Genomic DNA, 15,898 nt, shown 5'->3' with positions numbered 1-15,898 from the left:
CATCTTTTATATGTTTGCCTTGATATTCTAGAATAGAAGATTTATCTAGTAGAGCCCAATGGGATAAAGGGAAATAGAGCAGAAGTTGGGATGGCAGTTGGGGATGAACCCATGAGCCAGAAACAAAAGAAGTGAAGTAATGAAGGCACCGTTTATGAGTTTAGTGTTCCTAGTATACTAATGAATTTAGGATATTGGCAGCTATATTTTACACAAGTCTAAACATCAGTCTGTTTGTCATTATTTTCTGTGTTACATTTCGACTTGACGTGCTGTCGTAGAGTCGCATGATTTACGCAGAGTGGGGGTTTGCTTCGATACCACATCTTTAAGAGCTGGTTGACCTGTTCATGGTCGGTGATGCCATGCAGATGATCTTCTTTGTCCTCTGCCTTCTTGTTGGTTAAATGTGCTACTTTCATCTCATTCTGCATGTTATGAAAGAAATGGAGGATGCATTTGTGGGCAAAGTCTCGAGCGTGCTCACAACAGGTTTCATCAAAGATCTTCTGCTCTATGTCTACATAATTACTCCAGTAACGTGTCTGTAGAAAGGCCGTCTGATCAAAGCAAGGCTTAAGGGAGCGGGCGATAAAAGCCATTACAACGAGAAGCAGCAGAATCCCCCATCCAATAGCCTGCATCAGGGAGAGGATACATGTGTCAGGATTTTTTTTTAACATTTTAAAAACCTATAGAAAAACATACCTTAGCTGTGGTTGTAGGTCATTGACCTTCACATTAACTGGCACCTATTTATTGAATAGACTTTCTCATGGAAGTCAGATTGCCCCCAGTTGCTGGTTACGTATAGTTTGAAACCCTTAGACCAGGGTTTACCAACCTGTCTTACTCACAAGCCTCATACAAATGTAAAAAGAGTTGGGGAGCAACACAACCATATAAAAGTTCTTGGGGAGCCAAAAAAAGGGTTGTGATTGGCTATTTGGTAGACTCTGTGTTGATTGCCAGCCTATAGGTGGTTGTGTTTGGCAGTACATCTTGTTTTTTTTCAACCAAGACTTGCAACAAAGATAGAAATCTAAAAATAAGCACCACCACTGGAATTAACATCCAAGGGGTTGGTGGGCAACATGTTGCTCATGAGCCACTGGTTGGGGATCACTTCTTTCTGGCTACATAATCACTGAGACTTAATATACTCACACAGCAACAGTGACTTGCAAGGTTCTTGCATTTTAACTGGCCTTGTCTTTACCGACTGATACCTGCCAAATCAGCTGAAATCAGAGAACACTAGAGAACACAATATAAGCAAGAAGTACTGTCACAACCCCTACTGGACATTGGAACCTAAGGTAAAAAAAAAGCCTGGGAAGCTACTCCCTGCTACTCCTCTTTGATGGAGCACAAAGCTGCTCTTGCTACTTAACCTGCCACCATGTCTTACTCTCCTAGAGACTACTATTATAAATAGTATTTTATCTCTACCTGGCCTCATTCACAGGGTCCCTGCTCCCTGACTAATCCCTCTCTAGAGGTTCAGGCCCTCTAGGGCAACATGGTTTTACTGGACCTTGGAAACATCCAGTGTGACTGTAAGTAGTCACAGCTCTTGGCCAATAATACAACTATGCAAATTACATCTGCATGAGCATCTGCCCAGCAACTAGGGAGATCAGTAAGTGTAGGGAATTAAAGCCATAGGGGCACATTAACCCTATGGGTCCCTATAATTATTTAAAAGATATGTGTTCTAGTTTAAATGCTGGGTCACTAACAAGCATCTCCTGTTTATTGCCGGTGTGGCTCTGCAGTTTGGTATCAGTTCAAACAGGCAAAAGCATTTGGGCCATTCTGAAAGTGCTAATATAGAAGTGCCTAGCAAGAGGACCCCACACTATGCCCACTGTGATGCACATATTATTTGCATGATTTACAAAGAGGCACAATCGTTGCACCTCTGTTGATGCATAGCTTTAGCCATGGGCTCAGCACAAAAAGCATGGCACACTTTGCCAAATTTACACTGTTCGGAAATTATTATTTACCTGTGACCAGCATTTTAGGTATCTGGACACTGCTTTCCGAGAAGGGTGGTCCCTTATCATTATATCCTCTTTACATGGAACCTTGTAGAGAAGCGTCTGTATTTCTGCAGAGCTGCCATTCGCAAAACCAGGGAATTGGTCAGGATCAACTGAACCGCTAAAGGCACATACAAAACAGTTTCCATCAAGGAGGGAAGTAAGAATCCAGACTACAGGAGCAGCCATGGCTCTTGTGATTACTGAAGAGAACATGTACCTGGCAGCAGGAAAGAGAAAACATATTGTTAGAATTCCACTACTGCTTTTACCCGAATAGTATTTGTACCAAGGTGACTGAGCACTTACATGGATTAACAGACCAGGACCATAAAGCTTACAGGTTTATTATTAGCTGTCACACATATAGGGGTAAATTTAAGAATCACGTGACAGGACCTCTGTATGGATCTACTTTACTTCTAAATCCCTTTAATTTCAGGCATCATATCTGAGATCATATCTTTTTTTCTCCTCACTGTATGTACCACCCCACATCTCTGATCCAATAAAAACCCTGCTCTTCAGGGTTAGTGTCAGACTGGAACACCAGGGGCCCACCCAAAAACCTTAGACCAGGGGCCCACTCTCAGTACAATTATTCTTCCTCTCCTCACTCAACCTCTATTCTCCCAGTCTCTTTTCTTTAAATACTATAATCCATTATTCCATCTATTTAGCCTCTTTTTGTGAATGACCATGAAATAGGCCAAATGATTAGCACTGATACGTGGGCCAGTCCGACACTGACTACAGTATTTTGGTGGCTTCCGCCAGAGCCATGCAAACCTTTTGGAGTTTGTACACACATTTGTGGCAATATAACAGACAATTGACATACGGTAATCTTTATATCTTTAGTGGTGTCACATTTTTTACTGACAGGTATGGGACCTGCTATCTAGAATGTTTGTGATCTTGGGGTTTCTGGATAACGGATTTTTCAGTAATTTGGATCTCCATACTTTAGGTCTACAAAAAAACATTGAAACATTAAATAACCCCAATTAAATGTATTTGCCTCCAATGGGGCTTGATTGGATTACAGAGAAAAATGAAATATCTTTTAACATTTTTAATTATATATATTAAGACACTATATAATATATTATATATTTATTATACAGTAAATGGAGTCTATGGGAGATGTCCTTCCTGTTATTAGGAGCTTTTGGAATAACAGGTTTCCAGGTAACTGATCCCATACCCCTCGCCTGCTTATCTGTCCGGGGTTAGGCCACAACACTAATGCGGAGAGAGCAATTGCACTTTTTCGCAGTAGAAATCCGAAATAGTGAAGCCGGAGTCGGATTGTAAAATGGTTAAAAAGGCTTACATTTTATTTTCCATAATTAAGAACCAAGGCCTGGCTCATTCGTGTGTACAAGTGACAGTTAGTAATATCCTATGACTAAGTGTGCCTTGTAGACCCGAAACGCATCAGGCCTTGGTTCTTAATTATGGAAAATAAAATGTAAGCCTTTTTAACCCTTTAACAATCTGACTCCTGCTTTACTATTTCATCGGTCCAGGTTTGTGCCAGCCTCTTTTGAAGTTTCTTAATGGGAAATGGTTAAGGGGAGTTTTAGGGCAGAGACACTCGCTCACATTCGGGGAGTTTCCTTGTGAGGCGACTTTGGAAAATGAAGCGCAGCGATTGCCACCCTGCCGGCGATTTACATTCTAGCTGACAGGAGCCAGTTTGGGGAGATTAGTCGCCCTGAAGAAGAGGGGATATGTCTCTCGGGGCGACTAATCTCCGCGAATCTGAGTGTGTGTCTCTGCCCTTAAACAGCCAAATCCCAAACTTCCTGCCACCCAGATCCCAGTGTAGATGCTGTTGTCCATATGCGGCCCCCTAACAATTTTCTTTCCCAGGCCTTTGGGGCCTTCCCACAAAACTAGAGTGTCTACTGCAAATATCAGTTAGGTTCTGACTATGTTAAGATGGCACTGACCTAGGGAAGGACTCTGAATGCATGAGGATCTCAGTAGTTTAAAATGTTTTCATTCATTGGGAAATAACCTCTATTATCACTGTTAATACAGATTAAAGGCACTTACTTTACAATGGCCAGATTTTTTTTCCGTCTGCCTGCTGGTCTTCTCCACTCTTCAATCATGAGCACTGATTGTTTGTTTACCATGAGACCGCAAAGAAAAAGAGCTATCGGAGGGACAAACATAATTCCCATGCCATAGACCATATTAAACATTGGCAGGCACGGGCAGTTGAAATCCAGAATATTATAGATTTTAACACTAGCCAGGGCTAAGATTCCACATATCCCATTCTGCACTGATTCTGAGTTAGACTGGAAATACTGGAATATCATTTTAAACCGCTCCATGATTTGTTGATTTGTTGGTTATAATGGATTAACAATTCAACGTTTCCTCTTGTTTTCAGGAGTCAGCAAATTTGGACTGAAATTTTCTTTTTTTTTCAGTTTTTTATCTCCTGTTGGAAGTGCCTCAGTGTGATCTCTTGTAAATGTAGCAAGAATATGTCATTGCCGAAATAATGTCATCCTACTCCTCTATTATATTTTTTCTAGGATTGTAAATGCTGTTTGTTTGAATTGGAGTTTTCTTTTCACATCAGATAAATTCTTTCTTTAGCTCCCAGACAGCTTTCTCCCTATAGTCAGTTAGAGAGGAAGGGTTTGAATGGCTTCCTTGTGCATTGTGATCTTAGTTGCATGGGCTGTGCCTTTAGAGGTAAATGAGTTAGTCAAATATAGTTGTTTGTGTACATGACTTGCATTGCCAGTCAAAGTAAATTCAACTATTGAATGGCTCTAGAACAGACATACAGTCATGGTCCAAGACCTTGGCAAATAAAATATTAAAGAGCAAATTAATTTAATTAAGTGGCCCACAGTGGGATTGGAAATGTGTGTGTGAGACTAGAGGGGTCGTTTACTATGACCCCCGATGCAAATGGTAGAGCACTAAGAGGAACATACTTGGGTAAGTTTTTTTCAAACCAGAAGTGCTAGAATATCATGGACAGGGTATTAGTTTTCTCATTCATTGTCATTTAAAGGGGAAAAAATATGCAGTTTGGGTTCATGGCAGAAAATGCATAAAAATGCAACATGAACATACAGTAAAGAATCTGATTTGGATCACTAGATGCACGTATGGATACTCTGTAAATAATGACAAAACCTGCTGGTGTAAAGGAAAATTTTTCCTCAAAAGACAACTTGAGTCCACACTGTTTATCTCTCCCAATTTACAAGAGAGAGAGAGAGAGAGAGAAAGTATGTAACAGTGTTCTGCCTGAAAGCAGCTGAGTTTAGTCAATACAGCCAAGAAAGGGTTACATAACTATATGTATGTATAGTTTTATTTGTATAGTGCTCCTTCTAATAATGTTACATCTCAAAAACCATGCGTGGAATAACTGCATTTAAGGGGGCAGAATATCGAGGGTTACTTAACCCTCGATATTCGACTGCCGAATGTAAATCCTTCGACCCCAAATAGTTAGATCGAACGAAAAATCGTTTGAACGATTAAATCCTTTGAATCGTTCGATTCAAAGGATTTTTATCCATCGATCGAACGATTTTTCTTCGACCAAAAAATTGTTAGAAAGCCTATGGGGACCTTCCCCATAGGCTAACATTGCACCTCGGTAAGTTTTAGGTGGCGAAGTAGGGGGTCGAAGTTTTTTTTAAAGAGACAGTACTTCGACTATCGAATGGTCGAATATTCAAACGATTTTTATTTCAAATCGTTCGATTCAAAGCCGAAGTTGTTGTCGAAGTAGCCAATTCGATGGTCGAAGTAGCCAAAAAAAACATTTCGAAATTCAACGTTTTTTTTATTCTATTCCTTCACTCAAACTCAAGTGAATGTGCCCCTAAGTGTTTGCACAATCTGTATGTAATAGGTGCACAGGCGCGCACTTCCAGGTTCCAGGTTCCCGAGCGTCTTGGCGCCTGCATCATGATGCTGATCGTCGTGATGTCACTGAGTGGGGCCGGATTTGAATTTTGGCGCCAAATCATCCTTAAAAGGCTGGTCCACCATTTTGAGAATGCCCAAGCTGGCTTCAGTTTACCTGTTCCTGCTCAAGCGTTTATTCTGTCTTCTGATATCCTGGTTGTGACTCCTGCCTGACCCTTGACTACGATTCTTGCCGCCCGCTGGAATCCAGAGGGTCCATCTGTGCATCCGAAAGTACTTATCACTGTGCAAGGTTCCTGATAACGTGATTGTTACAGATACATTGACAGATACTCTACACTGTCCGACCAGTCACCTTACGGGCCAGAGTGGCCATAATCACAGGCAGTATTACCTCCGTTCATTTAAAGATTTTTGCTTGATGTTTCCCTAAGATATAAATGTTAAACAATATACAGACTTTTAATTATAGACTAAAATGAACTTAATAGGAGGCAAAACTGCACTTTCCTTCTTTGCCAGTAGGGTGCCCCAATGTACTGTTTTTTTTTCTTGCTAATATTTTGCTACATCTACATTTCACCAAAGGTATGTTTGCCATTTTTTGCCTTTAATTATGAAACCTATGAAATGCCCATGCTGCAGGATAATACTGAGGGAGATGGAGCCATTATTATATCCTGCTATATCAGGAATTCCAAACATGCAGCTTTCCAGCTACTGATCAACTCCCAGCACCTGTGACAGCTATGATAATTTGAAAATACTAGATTTTTGTACATCCTTTAGGGTAAGGGTAAGGACACACTGGACGATTTGTCGCCAACGTTTTTAAAAAGTAAATCGCGGCGACAAGACGATCGTCTTTTTTGAACAGACGATTCACAGCGACTATTGGCACAGAGCGATTTGTATCCCATTACTCTGTGCGGTACGTGCTCCACCCAAACCGGAAACGGTTTGTGCTTCCTGCTGTAACCTGGCGTCTTTACGTGCTTGCGTTCTTGCGTCATTGCGTTCGCATTGTAATTTGTATACAATTGCTGCTACTTATCTCTATGTGTGTGCGTGTCTAGGAGATTTCAGTGCTTTTCTAAGTACATGCTATTTCTGATAAATCGCTCGGAAAAGGGTCTCAGTGCGTTTTGGAGTTACAGGCGATTCACAAACGCGCTGTGGGCACAGGAGCTGGCGTCTTTCATTTGGTTTTGTTCAGAGACAAAACGAGCGATATGTCGTCCAGTGTGTCCTTACCCTAAAACTCCACGAGCGCTTTTCATCTTGTGGGTCAGATTTGATCAGATCTTGCCATGCAACACCACGCAACTCCGCGCAACAGGATGACATTTTGTAGGATGCTACAAAATCTTGTCCCCCTTATAGCTAGAATGTAAAGTTGGATCAGATAAAGTCAGATGGAGCCTTTTCTTCATGCTTTTACATTCTGACACCATCTGTTTTTGCAGCATGCAGTATTTACAGTCGTGTTATGTCGGATGGAAAATTTTACATGTAGTTATGCATCAGATTACATCAAAAAATCAAGTATTATATATAAGTAGGGATGCACCAAATTCACTATTTTGGAGCAAACATTTTTTTATTTCCTTGTTTTGTGACAAAAAGTCACGTGATTTCCCACCCTGCCGCTAATTTGCGTATGCAAATTCGGATTTGGTTCGGCTGGGCAGAAGAATTCGGATCCTGAACTGAATACTGGATTTGGTGCATCCCTATGTATAAGTATATTATATGTAGGGATGCACCGAATCCAGGATTCGGTTCGGATTCGGCAGAATCCTTCTATCCAGCCGAACCGAATCTGAATCCTAATTTGCATATGCAAATTAGATGCAGGGAGGGAAATCATGTGACTTTTTGTCACAAAACAATGAAGTAAAAAATGTTTTCCCCTTCCCACTCCTAATTTGCATATGCAAATCCAGATTCGGATTCGGTATTCGGCCGAATCCTTCATGAGGGGGTTCGGCCGAAGCCAAAATAGTGGATTCGGTACATCCCTAATTATATGTGTGTCTAGCCGAGGCCCATAAAAAGTCAAACCACCTTTAAGTCACCAACCAGTTGACATGCTGCAGAATTGACCATCAGTGTTGTGTTCAGGTAAATTCATATTGTACCATGTTCAGCTATCACACAACAATATTACATCGCTGGGTTGTATGTACTTCATTATGTCATTTCTTTGTGTGTGAACTGGGCATGGGGCTGCCTTTAAATGTTTGTGATATCTTTGTGGTCATTTTGAGCTATGAAAAACCTATTAATATAACCTGTAACCCTTTAGATGGTAAGCTCTTGGGAGCAAGCCCCTTTCATCCAATTCCTATTCTATAACCCTTGTTTGCTAGATGATTGCAAGACCCCTCTTATAAATGATTGTAAAGGGCTGTGTAAGAAGCTGGTGCTATAGGTGTAATGATATAGGGGGGTTCTGTGCTCTTTGTGAAGTTGTGGATCTACTGTTAGTTTGGTATTTAATGAGCTGCTTTGGGGCTGTGAGGACTCATCAATAACATTGCTCATATCCTGTGCAGCGAGACATCATAAACGGTAGGTATTCCCCTGCACTAAGCTCAAACAATCACAGTTAATTAAGCCCTTCCACCAACAGTATTTTTCTAGCATGAAACAGTTTCATATCTTACTTTTATATCTTACCCCCTTCCCAATTCATAAATACATCTTGGCAATTACTTCAGCCCTGAGTGAGAGCAGCTTGAAATATAAGCTGCTGCTCTATGATATCTGTAGTGCTGGAGGGGCCTGTAGGACAGTGAGACTAATCAGAACCCATGGGGCTGCAGCAACTACATCACTGCTGCTCCGATCATTTTACAAAACATTGGAAATAAAAGCAGTCGAAGTTTCATGCTCTGATCTGGATTGGGTATATGGCACAACACACTGTAGTGAAAACAATTGGCACTTGGATAAATATATCCAAAGAAAATACAGTAAATGTAAGAGATCTAAAAAAAAATACAAATCAAAACAATGAATACTGAATCCTTACTTTTGCCAGCCAAGACTGTGTGTGCCAACATGAATGGAATGATTGGTTTGATAATGAGATTTGGCTTCTCCATAACAGGACTGAAAAAAGAAGAATTGAGCAGCTGTAGCTCGGTGTCTGGTGAAGGTCTGTAGTGTGTAATCTGCCTCCTTTGACTCAAAGCTAAAACCCACATGACCAAATTTTGCCGTAAAACAGTAATCAAAATAACCACTCAGACAACATAATTAGTTTTGGAAAATAAAAAAAAATAATCTTAGTGAATAATTTTCCAATAGAAAATCCAGGCCCCCAAATCATTCTCATTGAAAGGATAACACACTTAGAACCATTGCAAATGGGCAGGCCCACCATTGGTTGTCATAATACATGTATGGGCTTCTCCTGTAGGGAAACTCCCTGACCTGAAATCAAAAACCAGTGCCAGTGAGCCCCTCAGTGGTTGCCATTAAGATGGGCTTCACCTGGTTTACCTAGGGTTGCCACCCGGCCGGTATTTTACTGGCCTAGCCGGTAAAACACCTGCCAAGGCCGGGCTGGCATTACAAATTTACCGGCAACGTAGCTGCAGGTAAATTTGTAATAGCCTCAAAAAGACCCCTGCGCCTGCCCCAAATCCCCTGTAAACTTAGCTTAAATTTGCTTTTATCCTCCGTTTTCATCTTTTCGCGTCGTGGCCCTCCCCTTTTAAATCACGACCCGCCCCTTTTGAAGTTACACCCCACCCCTTTTTGTTCCCGCCCACATCAGCCGGTAAAAAATATAGGAAAAGGTGGCAACCCTAGGTTTACCCCAAGGCCTAAAAGCAAAATTCCGTGCCAGGTGGATTCCCAGTGGTTGCCACACACAGTTCCAGGGCCTGCCAAGCATCACATGGGGCCCGCATTGCCGCTGCACCGTTGCGAAATAGATCAGCATTCTCATTTAAGGCCCACCACCAGTTACCATAGTAGACACTTACAGGGCTTCTCCTGTAGGTGTACTCCTTGGCCCAAAAGCAAAACCAGTGCCAGTGAGCACCTCAGTGGTTGCCATTAGAATGGGCTTTGCCTGGTTTACCCACGAGACCAGAAAGCAAGATCAGTGCCAGGTGGATTCCCAGTAGTTGCCTCCACAAAGTTCCAGGACCTGTCAACCACCACATAGGACCAGCATTGCCGCCACTCTCCACAGATTCTCAGTTTTAATACTTGTTCTCGCTTGTCAATCCTAGAAAAAACTTAGGGAGGGAGGGTGGGAGAAAATCAAATTTTAGTTATGATGCCTCTACCGCTCTAAGTACCCTTGCTAGTCTAGTTCCACCTACAGATTTCCTCCTCTCTAGCAGCCTATTGTTTTCCAACAGAACCCCCCCCCAGACTGGTCTCACCACCTCCCCCAGCAACCAGCCCATTGCTTACAGATAAGCAACCCCCAGACTGATTTAATTGCCTTTTCCAGCAGCTCAGACTGGTGTCGTCTGGCATGTTACTACACACAGCACTTATCGGGCTTCGCTTGTAGTCACTGCACTCAGCCTCTTATTTTGACAGGAATTTATGCTTTAATACAACACAGTCTTTATATGAATGAAAGCCTGAGATGGACATAGGAGACATTTGTAATGAGTTGAACATTTGATAAGTTTCAGGGAAAGGTGGATGGTCTGGAGCAGGGGTCCCTAACCTTTTTTTACTAGTGAGCCACATTTAAATGTAAAAAAGAGCTGGAGAGCAACACAAGCATGAAAATGTCCATGGGGATGTCAAATAAGGATTGTGATTGGCTGTTTGGTAGCCCCTATTTGGACTGGTAGCCTACAGGAGGCTCTGTTTGGCAGTACATCTAGTTTTTATGCAACCGAAAGTTGCATCTAAGCCAGGAATTCAAAAATAAGCACCTGCTTTGAAGCCACTAGGAGAAACATCCAAGGGGTTGGAGAGCAAGATGTTGATTGCGAGCTACTGGCTTGGGACCACTGGTCTGGAGTATGGACACATCCAGGAGGAATCAGGACTTGGGAGGAGATCAGTGGCGTAACTATAGAGGAAGCAGACCTTGCAGTTGCAGGGGGCTCGGGAAAAGGGGGGCCTGAACTGCATGGCCGTCTTCCTCTATAGCATTGAATTCCCCCTCACCGATGATCTTCTTCTTCTTTTCAATGATACGCTCACACCCGAGTGAGCATACGGCAGGGGAGGGGGAGTTGCGGACAGGAGCTCACAGCAGTGCCTATGCCCACATGGCCCTCTGAAAATTTTTCTGGCGGGGGGCCCAGCACTTTCTTGTTACGCCCCTGGAGGAGATTCAGCTTTTTTCAAGAGAATTCTATTAACAACAAGGAGGAACAGTCAGTTCCAGCAGGAACAGTTATAGCTGAAATGTAAGGATAACAGAGAATATAGATATGCAGTCCTGAGCAGAAACAATTTGCAAACCACTGGGTGAAAAAAAGTGTAGGCTACATGCACGCTTCAGACTTTGGTGCAGTTGCATGTTATCTCCTCAAAATAAATGTCTTCTCTGAAAATTAGATCTATGTTGATAGTGATTTCTGTCAAATGGCTTGCTTAAACTTCTGTGTGTATAATAATAAAGTACAGGTGTGGGACCTGTTATCCAGAATGCTCAGGACCTGGGGTTTTCCAGATACTGAATCTTTATGTAATTTGGATCTTCTTACCTTAAGTCGACTAGAAAATAATTTAAACATGATATAAATCCAACAGGCTGGTTTTGCTTCCAATAAGAATTTATTATATCTTAGTTGGGATCAAGTACAATGTACTGTTTTATTATTACAGTGAAAAAGGAAATCATTTTTAAAAATTAATGATTATTTCATACTTCCCAACTGTCCGGTTTTTAGAGGGACAGTCCCTCTTTTGACAGCTCAACCCACAATCCCTCGTTTGTACTGGAAAGTCCCAATTTTATCTGCACCGAACAGCCAGAAAAAGAAACAATGTTTCTAACTTAATTGGGGTTTGGCAGAGAGCCCAGAACAGCCACAGCTGCAGATAAGATACTTTTGTAACAATTTTAAATAAGCAAATAAGTAATTGTAACAATATAAGAAGTTCCTTGGGAGAAGTTAGACTCACAGCTTAAAGGGCAATTCACCTTCATTAGCAAAACTGTAATAACTGAAAAAAACACAGAAATATGTTCAAACTTTCATAACCTGCCAAATTTTGTAAAATTAACATGGTAATTAGGAGGTGTGGCCACAAAAATGGGTATGGTCACAAAATATCCGGCAACTTTTTTGTCTCTCTTTTTATTTCCAAAATGTTGAGAGGTATGTTATTTGGATAAAATGAAAATAAAGTCTATGGGAGACAGACTTATCCTAATTTGGAGCTTTCTGGATAACGGGTTTCCGGATAACGGATCCCATACCTGTACCCCCTATTGTAAAATACAAGGATATTAGATGCCACCTAGGAGTTCCACGAACCTTAGAAAAGCCTTTGCCCTTGTGCCTAATAATATCACTATATTTTACAATAGGGGGTACTTTATTTACTATATATTGCAGAGGTACTCATAACTTTTGTACATTTTAAAGGGCTTGTTTCTCGATTATATGTCATACATACATCCAGGCTTCCAAATCCTTGGCTGACCTAGGGAAAGTGTCACTTTTAGTGTAAAAGAGAACTTGTATAGTAAGTGAATAAATAGTTTTGACAGTTGGGACAGAACATTATGCCTGCCCTGTTACAGAACGTAAGAGCCGGATTCACATGCAGTTTCAGTTGCTCTAAAACACCCAAAGCTATTAGCTTGCCGGATTCTTGCGCTAATGTACATTTTGTTATTAGGTCTATGAGAACATTAGATTATAATCAGGATCATATTTAGTGAGAGCCATGGAGGCATTTCTATGGAATCAAGCACATTCATTTTGATATAATAACCTCTTTGTGTTGAAATCATAAACACATTCTACTGGAACCGTGACTACATTCTGCAGCAATCATGCGCATATTATTCTGAAATGCTACTGAATCATGTATACAGCCCAATGTAAACACATCCACATCCTGAAGCTTCCTTTCCTTCAATTCACTACTTAGATGTCCAGTTCTATTCTATTTTAAATTTGTTCTTATGAATGGAAGCCCCTAACGCTCTCTGCTTTCCCAAAATGCGTTGTATATTGGCTCACAACATAAAACAGCAGACTTGCTTCAGTGTTAATTGGATAGTACAGAAGACCACAGGCAAATACATCGGTTAAAAATTGAAAGTTGGGACACTGAATATTTACAAAAATGTGCTAAAAAAAGGGTTCAGAATGAAAAATGGCAATCACGCTCAGTTTATACATGAACCTTTCTGTTGTTTCGAGATTATAAACTCATTAGATGGGAAATATTCCCTGTTTGCAACCAATGTTTAGCTTTTATTTCCAAGTATGAGGTCATTGTTTATTGCATATAGTTGCAGTGAACATTGTTTGAAACATTGATGAGATGTTGGCGCACCATATGATTTCCATAGCATACCCGCCCAGATACAAATCCAAGAAATTATATCTGGCTATACCCAACCTAAATACACCCCAACCACACACAGAATAATCGAAGTTCAGAACTTGGGACAATGGGTAGGTATGAGCAAACACATGGAATCTTGTTGGGTGAGTGAGCCCTTACTAAGGACAGAGACACACACCCAGATTTGGGGAGATTTAGTCGCCCAGTGATAAATCGCCTCTTCATCGGGACAACTAACAGCCTCCCGCTGGCTAGAATCGAATTCACCAACGGGATGGCACTCGGAGCGCTTCATTTTCTGAAGTTGCCCGAATTTTCCTTGTCGGGCAACTTCAGAAAACTAAGTTATCAGATTTTCCGCTCTGTCACTCGATCTTCCGTCTCTCTTCCCCCAATTTCTAAGGAGTTCTGATGATTGTCCATGATTTGCAGGCAAAAATCTGATGCACAGACTGGTTTCTGTGGCTTCAGGAGAGGTCGTGCACAACTGGCTTATGATAATAACCAATCAGCCAGGTCACATTTTGTACATTATGGCCACACACAGATGGTTAGATTGCTCTGATTTGAACAACAGGCCCATGATTTATATATTAATATAAGGAGGTGCAAGATTGAGCAATTTCAGTTTAGCTGAACCAGTGGGTGGGACCCACTGATCAGTTTGTTCCAAATCTTGCGTTTGGCCTGGTGTTAAACTGATGTTTGTTTGTGATTATTCAGGTCTAAGTCTAAGTCAGTTGTACCTATTGACCCAGCCTACCCTGGGAACCCTGAAATTAACGCCACATTCAGGGTAGCAGTAGCTTCAGGGTGCACTTTAAAGGGGACCCGTCACCCAAATATTCTAAATCCTATTTTATCACGTTAGCCAAGCAAAATGAAATTTAATGACACTGTATAAATTATTTGATTCTTGTTTCCTTCAGTCTGGGAATCCATAATTATAACAAGCAGGTAGGAGCCATTTTGTGGACACTGTTATTAAGACAAGTCTTGTATCAGCTCAGAATCTTGTTTGTGCACCAGAATGGGGGGCCTGATGTCCATCCCCATGTACTGGCTACACAATTAAATGGTTAAGAGAATGGTGGGGAATATGGGGAGAGCAGTGACATCTAGAAAGTGCTGAATGGAAATTGAATGTAACTGCCTGCCCCGCTTATGGCATAGAGGAGGGGCAGGCAATATTTGATTGACAGCTTAGATTTTTAAATGTGTTTACAACAACTATGAATGCTTTGATAAAAAATTAAATATGGATTTCATGTTTAATTTGAAAAGGACTTTTATTATACAGCTTTTTATGTCTGGGTGACTGGTCCACTTTAACCTGATTCAGCAGAAGAGGTAGAATGGATGCAAGGAGATTGGAAATGTAAGTATCTTTAATGAACATCATCAATACATGCGTCTATTTTAGCTTGACTACAATTTCAACTGCATTTGTAAATGAGTCCTATATTCTAATACAGAGATACAGGAAAAGTGCTGCATCCTGACATGTTTCTTTAAACACTGAACCCCTCCATGGGTGTCCTGAGAAACCAATGATGTTCTATGGTCAAAGCTCCAGGGTGTATAGATCAGAGATAAACAGGGCTAAAGAAAGTAGGATTTGAGGCAGGAGTTGGCTAACATTTGTGAGGAGGGGTAGGCAGGCAGGAGGGCTATGGTACCATGGGGATAATATGAGCAATTATAAGGAAGTAACGAAAGAAAGATTAGTCACTGAACCCCCGCAATCCTTGAGAAACTGTAACTCTTCTCTCTGCAGGAATCTGATTGCCATGAGATAATCTTGTTTTTACAGAAGTGAATTACCACTACAGACTCTATATATAGGAATCCCTTCACGAAAGGTACAGTGTCTGCTCAAATTGTTATTATGGAGCCTGGGAGTGGGTGGGTTGCACTGGCAACCATTCATTAAATCAAATATGGGGCCTATAAGCATTGGGCAGAGATAGAACAGCATCACAGGGGCCCAATGTTTAATTGTTCATAAAAGCACAAACAATATATTTTATTGCCTACCAATTTTCACTCATCTCTTTATGGGATATATAGTTATTGTAATAATAATAATAATAATAATGATAATAATAAAATGTATGTACCTTAGCTTACCTTTAATTCATTGTCTTGAAGTTGTAAGGAAGTGCACAGAGTGTTAATATATATATTTATTTATATATATATATATATATATATATATATATATATATATATATATATATATATATATATATATATATATTATACATGTTACAGGGCTGTAAACATTCATATTTGCCTTAAAGCATATATTACAATTATCACTGAGTACAGATGACATATCCAAAACATGGGAATACAGCTAATGTTTTGCCCAAAAGTCTTCATAAAGGCAACAAATGAAGAGTGGA

The 15,898-nt window shown here is 40.8% G+C and overlaps 1 protein-coding gene across 1 annotated transcript; it reads right to left on the bottom strand.

The window, feature by feature from the left end:
* Nucleotides 1-218: 218 nt before the first annotated feature.
* On the bottom strand, nucleotides 219-4,682 carry LOC108697924 (calcium homeostasis modulator protein 3). The gene is made up of 3 exons (XM_018228399.2): nucleotides 4,113-4,682; nucleotides 2,013-2,268; nucleotides 219-638 (listed from the first exon to the last, which is right to left on the bottom strand). The coding sequence occupies exons 1-3, from the start codon at nucleotides 4,397-4,399 to the stop codon at nucleotides 219-221; spliced, it is 963 nt and encodes a 320-aa protein (XP_018083888.1). The 5' UTR covers nucleotides 4,400-4,682.
* Between the last annotated feature and the right edge of the window lie 11,216 nt (nucleotides 4,683-15,898).

Source organism: Xenopus laevis, chromosome 7S (assembly GCF_017654675.1).
Source record: "Xenopus laevis strain J_2021 chromosome 7S, Xenopus_laevis_v10.1, whole genome shotgun sequence".
NCBI lineage: Eukaryota > Metazoa > Chordata > Amphibia > Anura > Pipidae > Xenopus > Xenopus laevis.
Note: the sequence above shows the minus strand (reverse complement) of the source record. Positions and strands in the feature narration are given on the sequence as shown.

Bases quoted from the DNA above. Each gene is read 5' to 3' on its own strand.
- LOC108697924 (XM_018228399.2), bottom strand. From the start codon at position 4,399: ATGGAGCGGTTTAAAATGATATTCCAGTATTTCCAGTCTAACTCAGAA. The intron at 2,269-4,112 runs GTAAGTGCCTTT...TCCTGCTGCCAG, and splicing joins AAAAATCTGGCCATTGTAAA to GTACATGTTCTCTTCAGTAA. The intron at 639-2,012 runs GTAAATAATAAT...TCCCTGATGCAG, and splicing joins ACCTAAAATGCTGGTCACAG to GCTATTGGATGGGGGATTCT.